Source organism: Nakaseomyces glabratus, chromosome L (assembly GCF_010111755.1).
Source record: "Nakaseomyces glabratus chromosome L, complete sequence".
Lineage (NCBI taxonomy): Eukaryota > Fungi > Ascomycota > Saccharomycetes > Saccharomycetales > Saccharomycetaceae > Nakaseomyces > Nakaseomyces glabratus.
Genome location: NC_088962.1, coordinates 223,815 through 239,460, shown reverse-complemented (window position 1 = coordinate 239,460; position 15,646 = coordinate 223,815). Strand labels below are relative to the sequence as shown.

The 15,646-nt window shown below is 38.6% G+C and overlaps 5 protein-coding genes across 5 annotated transcripts; all 5 read right to left on the bottom strand.

Moving 5' to 3' along the window:
• Positions 1–307: 307 nt before the first annotated feature.
• On the bottom strand, positions 308–1,163 carry GVI51_L01749 (haloacid dehalogenase superfamily protein; the record flags this gene model as incomplete). Its single annotated transcript, XM_448855.2, has 2 exons — positions 308–1,001; positions 1,147–1,163. The coding sequence occupies 2 exons, from the start codon at positions 1,161–1,163 to the stop codon at positions 308–310; spliced, it is 711 nt and encodes a 236-aa protein (XP_448855.2).
• A 345-nt stretch (positions 1,164–1,508) lies between these two features.
• On the bottom strand, positions 1,509–3,782 carry TUL1 (ubiquitin-protein ligase TUL1; the record flags this gene model as incomplete). The annotated part of the gene is made up of 1 exon (XM_448854.1): positions 1,509–3,782. One exon carries the CDS (start codon positions 3,780–3,782, stop codon positions 1,509–1,511), a length of 2,274 nt encoding a protein of 757 aa, XP_448854.1.
• A 1,101-nt stretch (positions 3,783–4,883) lies between these two features.
• On the bottom strand, positions 4,884–6,392 carry UGP1 (UTP glucose-1-phosphate uridylyltransferase; the record flags this gene model as incomplete). The annotated part of the gene is made up of 1 exon (XM_448853.1): positions 4,884–6,392. One exon carries the CDS (start codon positions 6,390–6,392, stop codon positions 4,884–4,886), a length of 1,509 nt encoding a protein of 502 aa, XP_448853.1.
• An 822-nt stretch (positions 6,393–7,214) lies between these two features.
• Positions 7,215–11,078, bottom strand: RGT1 (Rgt1p; the record flags this gene model as incomplete). Its single annotated transcript, XM_448852.1, has 1 exon — positions 7,215–11,078. The coding sequence occupies one exon, from the start codon at positions 11,076–11,078 to the stop codon at positions 7,215–7,217; it is 3,864 nt and encodes a 1,287-aa protein (XP_448852.1).
• A 2,993-nt stretch (positions 11,079–14,071) lies between these two features.
• Positions 14,072–15,628, bottom strand: PTM1 (Ptm1p; the record flags this gene model as incomplete). The annotated part of the gene is made up of 1 exon (XM_448851.1): positions 14,072–15,628. The coding sequence occupies one exon, from the start codon at positions 15,626–15,628 to the stop codon at positions 14,072–14,074; it is 1,557 nt and encodes a 518-aa protein (XP_448851.1).
• Between the last annotated feature and the right edge of the window lie 18 nt (positions 15,629–15,646).

The window sequence follows — 15,646 nt, the reverse complement described above, 5'->3', positions numbered from 1 at the left end:
ATGAATCGGGTGGGAAGAAATACTTAGCCTTCACATCTTCTTACAATATATTTTGATCAGAAATGTTGTTAATCTAAAGCGATGCCTGCGACACATCAAAATCCTAGAATTTCTACTTTTTCAAAAGCGATGGGGATGACCATGGCACTTTTTCAAGTTATGAATAATAAATCTATACAGTTAAATAATACTATTATATTACTTAGTTATCATTAACTTTTTGATATATGCTAGTTATATATCTAAGATTCAATCAATTAGCGATGCTTATAAATGGCTATATATTCTTCTTCAAAAACCTTGTAAATTATAAACCATATTTTGATAACTCCAATTCTTCCAAGGTATTTAGTTGTTCACCTTGCCCTTGCAAAACATCAGCAGCATTATCAATGAAAGGTAGCGACTCCTGGTGTGGTACCCAGATGACGTGTGCACCAAATGCTCTGCCTGATTGTACCCCAATTATACCATCTTCAAAAACAAGACACTCACTAGGAGAAATGGAGGTATTAAATTTGTCGTTTAAACTCTTCAATCCAACCTGCCATACATCTGGAAATGGCTTACCTCTTCCACTAGGAATCCTCTCATCATCACCAGTGACAATTGCATCAAACAAGTTAAAACCTTCACCTAAATGGCTAGTCTTTCCCTTGAACTTGATTTTATTTGAGGATGTACAGAGAGCAATAGGAATATTCTTAGATTTCAAGTATTTCAATAATTCCAATGCACCTGGTAAAAACGCTGCCGTTGGCCAGTAATCATTCTGAATTTCAATATTTTTTGTCTCTAACTCCTTTGGTGTTAATGGCAGCTTATAAGTTTCGATAATCTTCTTGCCAGCTTCAGGACCAGGTAAACCTTGTAATTGGATCTTGACGTCCCATGTCAAGGGACCAAGTCCATATTCTTTAAGAATACGGTTCAAAGTCAACGTATATATGTCTTCCGTATTGATCAATAGACCATCCATGTCAAACAAACATGCCTTTACTCTTTCAAACAAATCAAGCATTGGTATAGGTGGAGATAATATTTGAAATAACCTTGCCAATATACATTTGTTAGTGGTTTCATTCACCTTTATGATGCTTTCTGGAATAAGCTCCAAAATTGGACAGTCATTATAGATTAACATACTTCTCTGGATACGTCATGCTCACGATATGGTAATAATATCTGATTCTAGTAACTTATATGCACGTCACACAATTGTTCAGAAACCTTCTAATTTCCATGCTAAAACATTTGTAGCAACTAAATCAAACTGTAAATAGTGTTAAAATATTATCAAATATTGATTTTTCTTTTATAGTGGGGTCGATGACATGGAACTGAGATGACGTAATTCACTGTGTATAGAAAATTAGGTGGGGGTTGGTCAATGAATGAAATATACTTAGTAAAACTTATCTATTATGCCTTAAAAATGATCAAAACATATACATAATGATTTGGGATAAACCCGATGAAACAATTGTGCTTGGCGATCTCAATTAGTTTTACAATGGTGGTAGCGGAGATCTACAAACCGGACATTGAAGTTTATAACTCATCCAACTCTCAAGACATGAGGTATGGAACATGTGATCACAAGGTGTAATCATGTAGGAGTCCTTATCTACTTGGTGAGTTTCGGGTAGTTCCTCAACGTAGACAGGAAATTCAGCCATACATATGGCGCAATCAACTGTGTGATTCTCTGATCCACCATGCTCCATAAGATGTTGTAGCGATACCACGCGGTGATAAGAGTATTCTTCTGGTATCGAATGTTTTGGTAAGAACCAACGTGATCCCAAAATATCTTGCGAATATAACACAGATATCTGAAATAGCAGCCATAGTATGAGCAAAATCACAACCTTGCTATCTTTGTGATGTCTGAACACATTGGATGGGTATGAAAATATGTATATAATAGGAATGCATCTAATGGTTGTAGTTCCCAAAATGAATTGCCATAGTAACGGCCATTTATGCATTCTCCTATTCATTAATGTAATTGACCTCCTTCTTTCTTTTCTTGAGGGTAATCCCTTTATGCAGTTTCTTACAATTTGAGGCACCCAGTAGGAGTTGAACACAAATATCGCAATATACTCACTTATCAACCTCAATGGTCGAGGCCACGATGTCGAGAGAATTATTAGGAACAGTAAAATTAGCATGGCGGTGAAAAACTTACCGTAGTGTTCGTTGGCTATAGCAGCTTCATCGGGTATAACAACGTTTCTAGTGTTTTGTTGCTCTTCGTCTGATTGATGAGATCCTCTAAGCAAAGTCATAATACTAATACCCACCTCATTAACTTGAGATGCAAAAATAGATATGATGTACCTCATTTCAAAAATGGTGCTTAGTATGTATGACACAAATGCACTTGAAACCAATGGCAAATACAACTCCGGATAAGAGTTAGCAGTGGCAAAGTATACCATAGCAAGTGATCCATCCATTAGATTAATCATGAAAAAGGAAGTGTAGGATAACTTGTTAATTACAGATGGAGTGTTTGTGTGTTGCATTTGGCGAATCAGCAAGAACACTTGGCAAATAAACAAGAATGTGCCAAAAATAACATGCGATCTAATAGTTTTAACTAATAATTCATACCTGATACCATGCACCTTTTCCAATGAAAACGTATAGCCACAATCAGGTGAGTAAACTTGTCCACTTTTTATTGATATAGGAGGCATGCTACTTAGGTTAGCTGGTCTTCCCATTGGCCAGGTCAACTCATCCTCAATCATTTGTAATTGGTCTTCTGTATAACCCTCCCATGGTTCTAACTGCAAAAATATCATGTATTCACACCTATTCATTGAATTTTCATAAAAAGTGTTTAGTGAATGCATTGTTAATGTATCTACAACCTTTTTGGTTTCCCAATATTCTGATATTAGATTCTTCACATCAGAGAATATCTCAGAGTTTTTATCCAAGTTATCCTCCATATATTCCATGTAATGGGGAAAGGCAAATAATGGGTGAAACTTGGCGCTTGAGCTCATAAACAATACTCTTCCAGTCTCAACATGATATAGACCCAAGGAGCTAAAACTTACTTTCTCGTGTTCATCATAGTCGTGAAATTCAATATTAGCTGCTAGCATTTTCCAATTCGGATTCGAGTTAAACAATCGATTGTCGGGGCCATTAATTGTATCTGAGACTAGATCAAGATGTGAGACACTTATGCTCATCTTTCCACTGTCGTAGGTCATATTGGTAATCGCAGAGGGATTTTTGAAGTACATTTCTCCATCTGGAGGCTTGTTGTCCACAAAGTCTATAGCTGATCTATAAAATAAGGGAATAGGCATCTTGATCGGAGTGTACTCATTCCCTATTACTAACGTTTCACCTTTCAGTAAACTAGTTATATTTTTGGGAAATAGTATATCCTTCTCTTTGTATGTTGAATCATTCCATATGTTATGTTTTATATTGCTAATAACCTCATTAGGCAGGAGCATGTAATTTTGGTTATGAAGCCAGTTATCGTAGTCCTTACCTTCAATTGGGTACGTAGCATTAAGATCTGGATCATTTAGAGAGTCCTCGTAGCTTAGTTTTAGCCCTGTTATATTCCTAAAATTGCTTGTTATTGTGGTGTTCTTGAAAGATTCGTACTCATTTTTATATTGTTCTTTGCATAGTTGCAACTGATTAAATTCGTATTGAGACGAAATTCCATCCCCGCCCGGCGAAGAAAATAAAATAAAGAATATTATTATTGTTATCACCAAAGTATTGAAATTAACCTCCATTGTGGGCAGATATTAAGTTATTTGAAGAGTTGATCCAATTCTTGGTCTTAGCACTTTACCAGCTATTTCAATACTTAATCGCAGATGCCGATAGCATTTACAGTTCTAAATGAAATTCGTGAATATCCTTTTATAGCAGAAAATAGGCGTTATTGAAGTATTTCGTCTTTGCTTTAGTTCTGAATTATGCAGTTGCAGTAAGTATTTTAATGTTGTTCGTTTCTATGACTATGGGGCTTTACGTTTATAACATACACAGTGCTTTTCCTTTTCTCCCTTTAAATGATCAGGTGCGTGGCAACCTTCGTAGTGATAATTTAGTGATTTGGGGGTGATAGACAAGTATAACAGGTATTGATAAAGATGCTAGATTAGAGTTAAAAACATTTATAATATAATATTCGTGATTGTATCCTTGCTTTATAAAAACTTTTATGGAATTATATAATTTGGGTAGATGTATAAAGGGCCAGTTGAGGTACGCAGTATTCTGTGACAACTTTTCGTCACGCTGATTTGTCTAGTTAAGAATGAATCAACGATACGCACCTTGGCGTGCCCCTAATACAACCTATTGTTAAAGTAAACAAAAATTGAGTGATCGATACAAGCTTCTGATTCTTTTTTGTTAACTAATAATTGAAATCCAAAGGCTTTGTACATAACTCTCTAACAAGGAGAGGTGGGTAATCAGGAGACGCAGAATGATGATAGACTAGAATTAATATTAGGAAAGGGAGCTATCATCTTCAAAATTGCATTAAATTTCCATTATTTCAAAAAAAGCATTAGTACATTTTGTGATTCGAAAGAACACGTTATAATCATTTCAAAATCATTAAAGGGCTGTTTTGGTGGGGAATGGTCACTACCAAAACAAATAGGAAAACTTTTTTATTAAAAAATTGCATTGAATGTATCGGTAATTGATCGATTTCAAGGGTGAGACCTCAATTTGACCAAGTGGCATAGAGTACAACAACATAGAAAGATAAGTAGAATCAAAAATAGAGCAGACATAGAGATTTAAAAAAGTGTCTATGAAGTAGCACCTCCTTAATCTTGATGACTGTTTAGTTCATTTTCATACTTGTAAAATAATCAATGTTCCAAGATTTGCAAGTTACCAGTGATGACAACATTTTCTAGAACGGAACCGTTTGGAATATCGATCTTTTGACCGTCTGAGCAAACGATGATAACGGTACCTCTTAGAGTGACACCTTTACCTAAGAACACGTTACCTGTGATGGTTAAATGATCCAATTCCACTAGTTTTGGAATGTGTGGAATTCTGGCGCTGAAATCAGAGACCTTCTTGAAGTGGGAACCCAACTTGATCAATGGGTTTGGACCAAATCTTGATGGATCTAATTTTAGAGCACCATGTTGCAAGTAAAATAGATCGGACTTCACTAGCAGCAAATCAGAGCATGTCTTGACAGGCAAGAATCTTGATCTTGGGACGACAACACCGTGAGCACCGCTAAAGTGTCTGATGGCGGCACCACAGGCGGTTTCTAGCTGTAGAACGTTGATTTCTTGACCACCTCTGGTGATGGTCTTTTGGTTTGGAATAATCTCCATTTCCAAAGCGCTGGACTCCACTAATCTCTTAACAGCCTTCAAGTTGATCCACAAATTGTTGGTGTTGAAGTTGGTGAATTTTCTGATGTTCTTGAATTCATCAATGTGCTCCTTTGGAACTTGGGCGACTTCCAATAGACGGACTTGGCCATCGTAAGAGATCAAAGTACCACCTTTAACATCGGCTCTGGTCTTATCGGTCAATTCCATGATGTATTCGGCACCTGTTTCGATCATGTGGTTTAGGATCTTTAGGTCGACAGTGGCACCCAAGTTGTCACCGTTGGATACGAATAAGATTTCTCTGCCTTGTGCGATTAAAGCGTCCAATTCACCGGAAGCGTGTAGGGATTCGAACAAGTCACCATGGCCAGGTGGGTACCAAGCGTCCTTTGGATCGTTGTAAGTTTCTGGGACAGGCAGCATGGAGTCCTTGTAAACACGAGGGAATCTGGATTGGTTGAAAGATCTAATTCTGATTCTGTTAGCAGAGTACTTCTTGATCAAGTGTTCTGTGTCCTTGTCGGTGTTGAAAGAGTTCATTAGCAACAATGGCACGTCACTGTCGTATTGTCTGTTCAAGTGCTCGATCTGTCTAACGGACAAGTCCAAGAAGGAGTTACCTTCTCTAACTTCGATCACGGACTTTGGACCGACACAACCCATAGAGGTACCTAGACCACCGTTCAACTTCAGCACAGCTAGCTTAGACAAGCTGGAGACGTTCTCAGCCTGAGAGTTGATAGTGTCGTAACGGACAACTTCCTCAGGGTTAGGGGACTTGATCTTGTCCCACTCCAAAGTGTTAGAAGAGGACTTCTCGACCAAGTATCTTCTGAAAAGAGTGAAGAAAGAGTCCAACTCGTTCTCGAAACGGGTACGGGCATCGTCACCGTGCTCAGAGCCAATTGAGTCTGCTAACTTGTTTAGCGCGTTTCTCATTTGAGATGCAGCAACACTGTTGGTGTTGCTCTCGAATGCATATGTAGAATGTGTCTTTGTGTGTTTCTTAGCAGTAGACATGGTACCACTTCTGTTATCTTGTCAATTGATTAGTAATTTGTTTTGGTTTACTGTGAAATCAATTGAGTTGTCCTTTGGAGAGAGAAAGAAATACGTCGAGAAAGGGAGCTCCCTATTTATATTCCACGAAAAATTTGAAGGGGGGAGAAGAGAGAAGAAAAAATGGAGCCAAGGGGGGGGGGATACAAGGGAAGACCGCTTGCTGGGAGGACAAAAGACAAAAAACACCAAAAAGATTTTGTTAGTTGGAAATGTCACAAAAAAAGTGCAAAATGTCACAAACAAGGACAAAAATGTCAAGACTGTTAGGAACAACAGAGAAACAGACGTAGTCCCACCCCTTCCATATTATGGCATCGAATGGGAAGGAGAGAGAAGGGGGGGAGACAACCCAGTGGGAAAGGCAAATGTAGGGACCTGAGAAACAGCCGTATTCTATAATGAGGAAGGGGGGGGGGGACTAGAAGTAGTATATCATAAGAAGGGCTACAGAGCGTGCTGTACTAGTATTGTTAAACAAAGGGTTCACTCAAGGGGGGTTACGAAGTTGAGTCAACTGTCAAACGGGTTTTCCGCAACTGCAGGTGCTGGATGTGCAGGACAAGGGGGGGGACACAAGAAACGCGGAGAGGGAGGGGCAGAAAGGCGGGATAAGTACTCGATTAGCAACTATAGAATACATACTTGGCAACACCCAAAAAAAAATAAAGTGGGGGTAAAAGAGAGTGGTAAAAGGGGATACTATAATAAGGTAAATAAGGAGGGGCAATGGACTAGTACGGATATGGCTTATAATTTATGAAGGACAGGTACATAATGGCCTTATTGTGGTAAAAACCCTAGTTCCATGTCATCCAGCAGGTTCCATCCGGTGTTGACTAAGCTTACCACCAAGGGGTCGACAGCTTCAGGTTTTGGAACGTTGGTGGTATCGTAGAACAATCGTTTTAGCACAGGTCTTTGTCTCTTCTTAGCATCTTCGTCATTTCCTTGCAGCACGTCTTCTGATTCAAATGTCTTGAATCCGTGATCGAACAACTTCAGAGGCTTGATCATGCTTAGCAAGCTCGCTATCTGTACAACATCGTTCATGGAGTTTGACAGCTTGTATACTAAGTCCTGGGATGTGTTCGCACGTTTCAATTTCATATCTTCTTCGTGATCTCCAGGTGTGGCATTGTTATTTACACTATTGCCGGTGTCATCTTGAACGTTTAGTGTCATAACTACACGGATCAATATCGTTGGCGTCATTTTGATTAGTTCATGGATATTGTGACTTTCATGAAGGATTGCCATCGCGAACGGCGATATGACACCACGCGATATATCAGAATATACAATGTCGTTACTATGTTCCAGTCCCAACAACCTCCGGTAAAAATCGTTACCAGAATTGGTCTTATTGCTATTTGAGATAGAGTCAGTGCTATCAGTGTTCTTGTTCGATAACATGTCCTCCATCCTTTGAGTTGGAGTAACAGGTCGGTAGTTTAGATCTATACTGTTTGTGGGATTCAGTCTCATTATTAGAGTTAGCAATTGCAATATCACTGATATCAATGAACAAAGTGATTCAACAATTTGTTCCAGTCTCTTGAGGTCCATGTTTACAAAATTACCATTGTTGGCATCCATTAAAGACAAAAGTTGATAGGTAAACGAACTTTTCATTATCAACATCTTGTGGAACAACTGAGAAATACATAGCGGTTGTTGGTCAAATAATTCCAACCCTTTATTTTCCTGAAGAAAATTGTCATAATCTCTGTTGTTAGATAATTTTTTCAGATTGAAAACAATATCAGTAGCATTTGCCTGGTTATTATTTGTGAGAGTAATAATATCAAAATGGTTCATTATAATCCTATTACTTGCTATCTCGCTTAAGGTTTCTCCCAGCTTTAAACTTATCAGTGCACCTTTTTCCCTCACAAGACTATCCTCTATGTTCCATTTGGAATTTGTTGTTCCACTGAAAAACTTTTCTGTTGTATTGGTTATGCAGACATTTAATAATTTAGGACCGCCAAAGAGACAGCTTTGTAATGAGTCAAACATCGTAAGCAAAATATAAAGGCGTTTGAACATGATAGTATAATTTTCATTTGTTTCGGTTTCCTCTTCGATATTGACAGCTTTGCCTATTTTCGATCTAATTTGATTTCCTTGGTTTTCATTCCCCTCACCGCTTCCTCCCTTTTGACTGTTCTGCTGCTCCTTACTAGGGTTAAAGTTAGTAAGGGCATTTTCACCTTCATCATTATTAGGTTCACCAGGAGTACTACCATTAGTGCGGTTACCGTTACCATTGCCTATATTTTTATTCTCAATGAAATCATCATCCAGACTGATAGACTGCTTTGCGTTAAATGAGAACTCGCTATCCTGACAAATAGCCTTATAAGGCAGCACCAATAATTTGTATAGTTTGAACTCATTAAATATTGTCACAGACATGCCGAGCACAAATGAGTTGTCGTATCCGACTAGTGCTAAAATGTAGTTTAGTAAAATAAATGTGGTTAAATAGATAATCTTGATCTTTGGGGAGATGCGATCTTTGTTTTCTCGTACCTTGGGGTGAATATCTACAACTCTTTGAAAGCACTCATTCAATGCAGAAATGAAAGCACTTTGGACCTCTGCCATTCCGTTATCATCGCCAGAGCTTATGCTATCTGCATGTGAACTAGTGATGTCCTTCTTTTTCGGCGTGTCATTGAAAGCCATATTTTCGTCACCAGACGCTGATCTCAAAGGGCCAGGTGTATTGTGACTATCAAAAAATGGTGAATCATTTTTCCTTTTTAGAGCAACACGTACAAGGAGTTCTAAAGAATTCCTAAACCATAATATTACATATGAGTTCACCTCATGGATATTAGAATATGGGTGTGTATTTACAAGTAAGATATCATTTGTTAGAGTTTGTTTGTTTAACGGAATAACTGGGAATCCCACATGAATGAATTCATAATAAAGATCAATTAACTCAACATCCAGAATTTGCCCATATTGAAAGCCAGTCTTTATTTGTTGCACAGGAGTTGGAACCTTAGGTGAATTTATAGAGTCAGAATCAAAATTCGATTTTTTGTTCACCTTCAGCTTTTTATTGGATTCTTTTACCTGTTTGGTTTTTCTTTTTCTCGGTACCTTTCCTCCTTTCTTACCACCTGATTTCACTTTATCTTCAGACTTGTCAGCATTACTTTCAATGGTATTAGCAAGATTTTGTTCGCCAAACTGGAAAATGTCGTTCGAAACTTCTGTTTTGACTACTTTTTGACTATCATTTACCCTAGGATCTGATTCCTTGTTCGGGAGCAAAGAAATATCGCTTATATTTGGATTATTGGCACCAGGTAAATTGTTTGAATTGTTCTGGTTGTACCCTAAAGCAGTACTTGGTGACATTGCTTCACTGGTGATGGAACCATGCCTCGATTGGAAGCCATTCGTTGAGAATTGGCCAAACGAGGAAAAATTCTGGTTATTATATGGTTTAGATTGGTTGAGGAATTGAGAATAAGAATAAAGTTGTTGAGACTGGCGTTGAGCTTGAGGGCTAGCGGAGCCCACAGCATTGTCTATATTATTACCCAGTCCTGCAGTAGATCCAGTTCCTTTGTTGTTTATGAGATTGCTGTTATCATTTGTATTATTAAAGTTGTTAGAAGTGCTTCCAGCCCCGTTCGTAGGGTGTGGTAATTGTGGTTGGCTAAGCAATATTGATGTCGATGTATTCCGAAGTATTGAAGGGATAGAGCTTGATCTCCTTTGTAAATTCTGGGGAATTTGGTCATCATTTTCATCCCCGTTTGGTATGAAAGAACCAGCTCTTACTGAGCCCCAATAATTGGGATTTCCAGATAATAAGTCGTTTGCTCCTACTACACTACCAATATTACTGGTAGTAGTTAAGTGTTGTGATTTTGTATTTGGAGGTATGGAGTTTGTAGGATCCGATGAGTGTTTCATAGCAATGGGTGACTGTTGAAAGGTATTGTATACTAACTGATCTTGAGGATTGAATGTCCGTACAGATAAATCACTTTGAAGTGACTCGATGGAACCTCGCCGCTGGTTCTGAAACTCGTGGTATGGAACTTTCCAAAACGGCTGTTGTTGTTGTAATATGGTACTATTCAAGCTTGTCGAATTCAACATATTATTGGAGGCTGAAGTGCTGTTGTTTGTATAGTTTTGTTGCTGAGGATACTGGCCTAAAGGCGGCAGAAGTATCGATCCAGACCTCGATGGTGTGCCAGGATCAGTTGATCCACCTAATCTATCATCAATTCCTCCCATATTCCTGTCGTTTATACCAGAATTTGAATTGTTATCTAAAATGGGTGTGTTACTGCCATGTCTTGAGAGTGGGTCCATGTTAGAATCTTCTCCAACAGATTTCGGCCTTATTATTGAGTTTGAATCCTCGAAAAGTGAACTTTTCGAAGGCTTATTGGAGCTCAATTTTAGTTCTGGATCAGAGGCCTTATGTGCGCCTTTTGAAGGGCCTCTTTTCAGTGGTACTCTTTCAAACTTGCATCTTTCTCCATTGCGCTGGCACGATGTACAGATATTTCTCTCTTGATTCCTATCACATTTTATCTTTTTCCTACGGCATTGATCGCATGCCCTGGATACATTTGTTCTTTTCTTATCATTATTGTGTGGCATAGTGTATTAGAGTGTAACCAGATTGGTATTGTTTTAGTACGTTAATCTGTTATTGCAAATAATTAGAAATTAGATCTTTATCTTGACAAATTACCTGGCTTTCACTAACGCTATTAGTGGTAACAAATGCAGATCAGAAATAAAAGAAAAGAAAAAGATAATAGAACCTTTGAGGTAAAGCGCGTCAGAGAGATAAATAATACTTATTTCGTAACTTCTTGTAGCTTCCTTGTTCTTGAATCTTTTTTATTTTGGTGGGAAGTCCTTTGATTTCAAACCGATGTATCTCTCTCAATTGATATCGCTTCGCATAGATCGGTTATATTGAAATCTCAAACTGTAAAAGCCTCCTGCCCTTTCAAGTTTCTAATAATTATATGAAAAGGTGTGTCACAAAATGTAATATCCATACAAGTTGATGGTATATATCCGAGGTAAAAAGAAGGTCTGATAATATCACAGACACACACCAAATGTCGATTATCGAGAGGGAGTTCGTGGTTATGCGAGAAGTACTGCTTTTAGCAATGTATCTTCTGTAAATGAGTTAAGGTTATCGTAGTTATTCCAATAGTAAGTAAGTATTATCAAAGCGTTGCGTAGAGTTCTCAAATTTTAGATCTTATTATTCTTAATTTTTCTTTCTTTCCTTCTCTCTTTGGCTTCTCTTCTTCCCTGATGCCCACTCCGATCGTTGCTTCCTTCAGGATGAAAATTTGATTTTTTTGTTCCCGGGGGTGCCTCAGACGATGAAGCGTACAAATTTATGCTGAGAGAATGCCCCTAAGGACCTGAAAATTGCGAAGAAATGGCTAAACAAAGGTGTATACAGTACGCTGTTTGCAAGAGATAGTGAAGAAGTTACAACACCGATAACAATTAGTATCTTCTGTTGAAACAATATAAGTAGTGTATGTTAGTTTTTATTTGCTTTGGCTCGGATATCAATCGATATTAATGGGGGTACAAAGTATGGCAGAAGTGTCTGATCCAAGTATCTCACAACGTCGCCCACTTAGTTCCCTACTCCAAACACACAAAGCTACAGGTTCCCGCCTCAAACTCTACTATTGGCACATCAGCAGCCCCCCCTTTCATGGGCCTCATTTACTACTGCTTGGCGGTGCTGCAATATAAGCTGTGCAGGGCGAGCTGGCCTCTAGCGGGCCATATCTATTGTATCACTAACACAGCTAGAGCTAATCTACTGGGTCCTATTGGAAACTCAGGTACACACATATAGGAAAAGGGCAGAACCCCCCCCCCTAGGAGACTGCAATGAAGTTGGCGCACGAATCATAATGCCAGCATTTTCCACTACACACTTGTCTATGGCTGTTTCACAACTTCTTGTGTATTCCCCCTTCCCTCTGTCCTCCCCCCCACAGCTATTGATGAAACTGTAATTCTCAGACAAGACACCGCAGCAACGAAGAGAAAATAGGAAACCACGTTAGCTTCTGTGTTAGCTGTCCTGCCTTTCTCCTTAGCGTTAAGCCTGTACCCTGTAGCCGTCTGAGCATCAAAAGGTCATCCAGTCCCTCCATCGCTTCCCAGACGCAAGTGCTAGTGATATATAGTGAATGATCGTAGAGGGTCCTTTTCCCAACACCTGCACCTCATTCTCCGCGTTACTCCTGCTTTTCTCTGCTCCTGCGGCTTCCTCGCTTCCATTGTTTACACATCCTCCCAACCTCTGTTCACTAAGCAGAGGGACCCATTATTCGTCCGGAGATCCTTTTCAGCACTGTAACAAGGAAAGAGAAAAATATATTGCCCTATAAATATATTGTCCTATAAATATATCGTAGCAAAACATTCAAGAAAAAATCCTGTCCGCAGCGAACTATACGTAATTTTCTGATTCTGTATTCCTCATATTGCTGAGATAATCCACTAACACCAATGAAATCGATGGGAGCATTCAGATCCGCAATTACCAAACTGGACTAGATCCGGGTAAAGTCTACCCGGCCTAACTTATTTGAGCGTTTGAGTGTTTGTCGGTGAGCCGTGAAACACCTCTGCAGTAACTCTGGCTAGTGCAGTGTTCGATCCTGTTGAAGTTCGGCTATGGGTTTGCCGAGACAGCAGGAGCTCTCTACAATGAGGGCAGCATTGTCTGCTTTTGCCCATTTACTACAGGGTACTACAGTGTGAGGGTACTACAGGATGTGTGTGTAGAAAGATATATCAGATATAAACTATTGGTCTCATGTCTGTTACTTCTCCTGAAGAGATGAAACGAATCGAAGAGCTGGGTTTATAGCAATAAATTGTCATCTTTTGATGACGTTATCATCATAAACATTTCTTATTTCACACACTGCCTGTTTTCAAGTAATGCCAAAGCACGACCAAGTGAGGAAACGTGTTCGATGTCTTACCTATGTTAAAGTATCTCTATCGTCATCGAACATGTGCCTATCTTCTGATAAGTCCACTCAGTTGGCTTGCCAGCTATTTGGTAATTATACAGCACCGCTTAGAAGGCATTCTTATAATACCACCAATGGAGTCTGCATATCCACTCTTATATTTCATTTAAGAGGGAATTGGATAGTTCGAATTTGAGGAATACACCGATTATAAGCGGAAGCAAAGGAAAATTTTTAAAGCTTCGCAGAGCTTTTTATAACAGGCAAAATCATATCAGATATGAATAATTTTGTACGTGACTGTAAAAGTCGAGATCGAAAGTTACCCGTATATCACAACTGGAGGGTATAGGGCATAATAATTAGCTCGGCACTAGTTTCAATTTAGGTCATATAGCTCTAGGAGCATTTGAATGTGTAACTAATGTATTGTAGAATACTTAATATATACAATTTCTTTGGTGAATAGTCTGGGAGTAGGTTAGACTGTACTGTAGAATAAAATACATAATGACAAATGGAATTGACTTTTATTGTCCTTAATTAACAGCCTATTCCATTGGCTAGACAGAACTGGCCTAGATTTTGTTTACCAGTCTATAACTTTGAGTCAATTTAAGGTTTGTTTGTTGAATCAGAGTCATCGTTGGTGTTGTTAGTATTATTAGCATCTCTGAAATTGGATGGTACCTCTTCTTCAGTGATTATACTTATGTCGTCGACTAAGTTGTTGTCCAGGTCCTCGTTATCATCCTCAAATGATTGCAAATCTCCTAAGTCAAAATCAGCAACGTTTTCTGGGTCAGTCGGTAGTTGTTGGGAAGCTGCCAACATGTAACTAGTGTCCGTTGGTCTCCACATAAAAGCAATAGCACAGAAAACCACAAAATATACCAATGATGGCCAGAAATCGGTGAAGAAGAATCTTGTACGCCAGTCTCTTTCGATCATTTCTATGGTGTTCATTCCCAAGTAGAAAACGGATGATACAACAATGCCTGCTGATAAGATGATGAATGAACACCATATAACTAGCAATAAGTTTCTGTACATTTTCAGTTTTACCACTTGTCTTTGTTCTTTCAAATATTGGGTTGTCTTACTCATTGCTCTGATAATTAGGAAATAGAAAACGACCATTGACAGTAAGAATGGGATAAATGTTATCATAATAAATGGCGTTGGATCCTCGATATCAACAGTGTAGCTATGGATCAAGAAAGCAACACAAAGAGCAAAGGAAAATATGGTGTAAAATTGGCATTTTCTCATCAACGATTTGTTCAGTTTAGGATACACTATACCATAACCTAAAGCCACAATCAAAAGTAAGAAAAAGGAGAAGGTGGCTTTACCAGCTGACATTATTGACAAGAATACCATGTATACTGTAGTTCCTGCAGTAATCCCCTTTTGGTTAACGATATCATAATAAGCCCAAACAAAAATATTCTCTGTGGTCAAAAATACGAAGAAGGCAAGCAGGTACTTTTGTAATGGCAAAAGCTCATGCTTATGCTTCCAGAAAGCAAAGGAGTATAATGCCATAGCAACACCATAGGCAATGGCTAGCAATCCATACATTGGCAATTTATTGATTTCTGCACCGGCAAGTTGACCATATGAGTTCCTGAAGTTAACCTCTGCAGCATATTTAGATGACTTATAGTTTTCTGAGTCATAATACAGCGGTCTTGCCATAACACAGTAAAACCCAGTCTTAACAACAGAGTATTTTGTATCATGAAGGCCAGTAGTAGATTGGGAGAAAGTCATGACACTGTTCTTCATACTTTGGTTTTCGCCAGTTTCAGGATCATATATGGTGTCTTTGATTATGAATTCATTTAGATGCTCTTCTTCACAGACACCTCTCTCCACCGCGGCATCATCACAGATATAAGTCTTGTATGGACTGTCACCTTCATACACACCAATGTGTTGATAATCTTGGAAATCATAAATGACCACGACAATTGTATCATCATCGAAGTTACTGCTGAACTTTTTTAAGTCAAACGAGATAAACGGATCCACTTTGCCATGGAAATCCTGCTTTGAGTACATACCAGAACATACTTGTTCATACTTGTGGCCTATTGTCTCTTTATTTGCCAGGACCGCCGACAGTAGCTGTACCAGAAACACCAGTAAAAACTTATGTGCAAACATTTTACCTTCTCGAAAAGT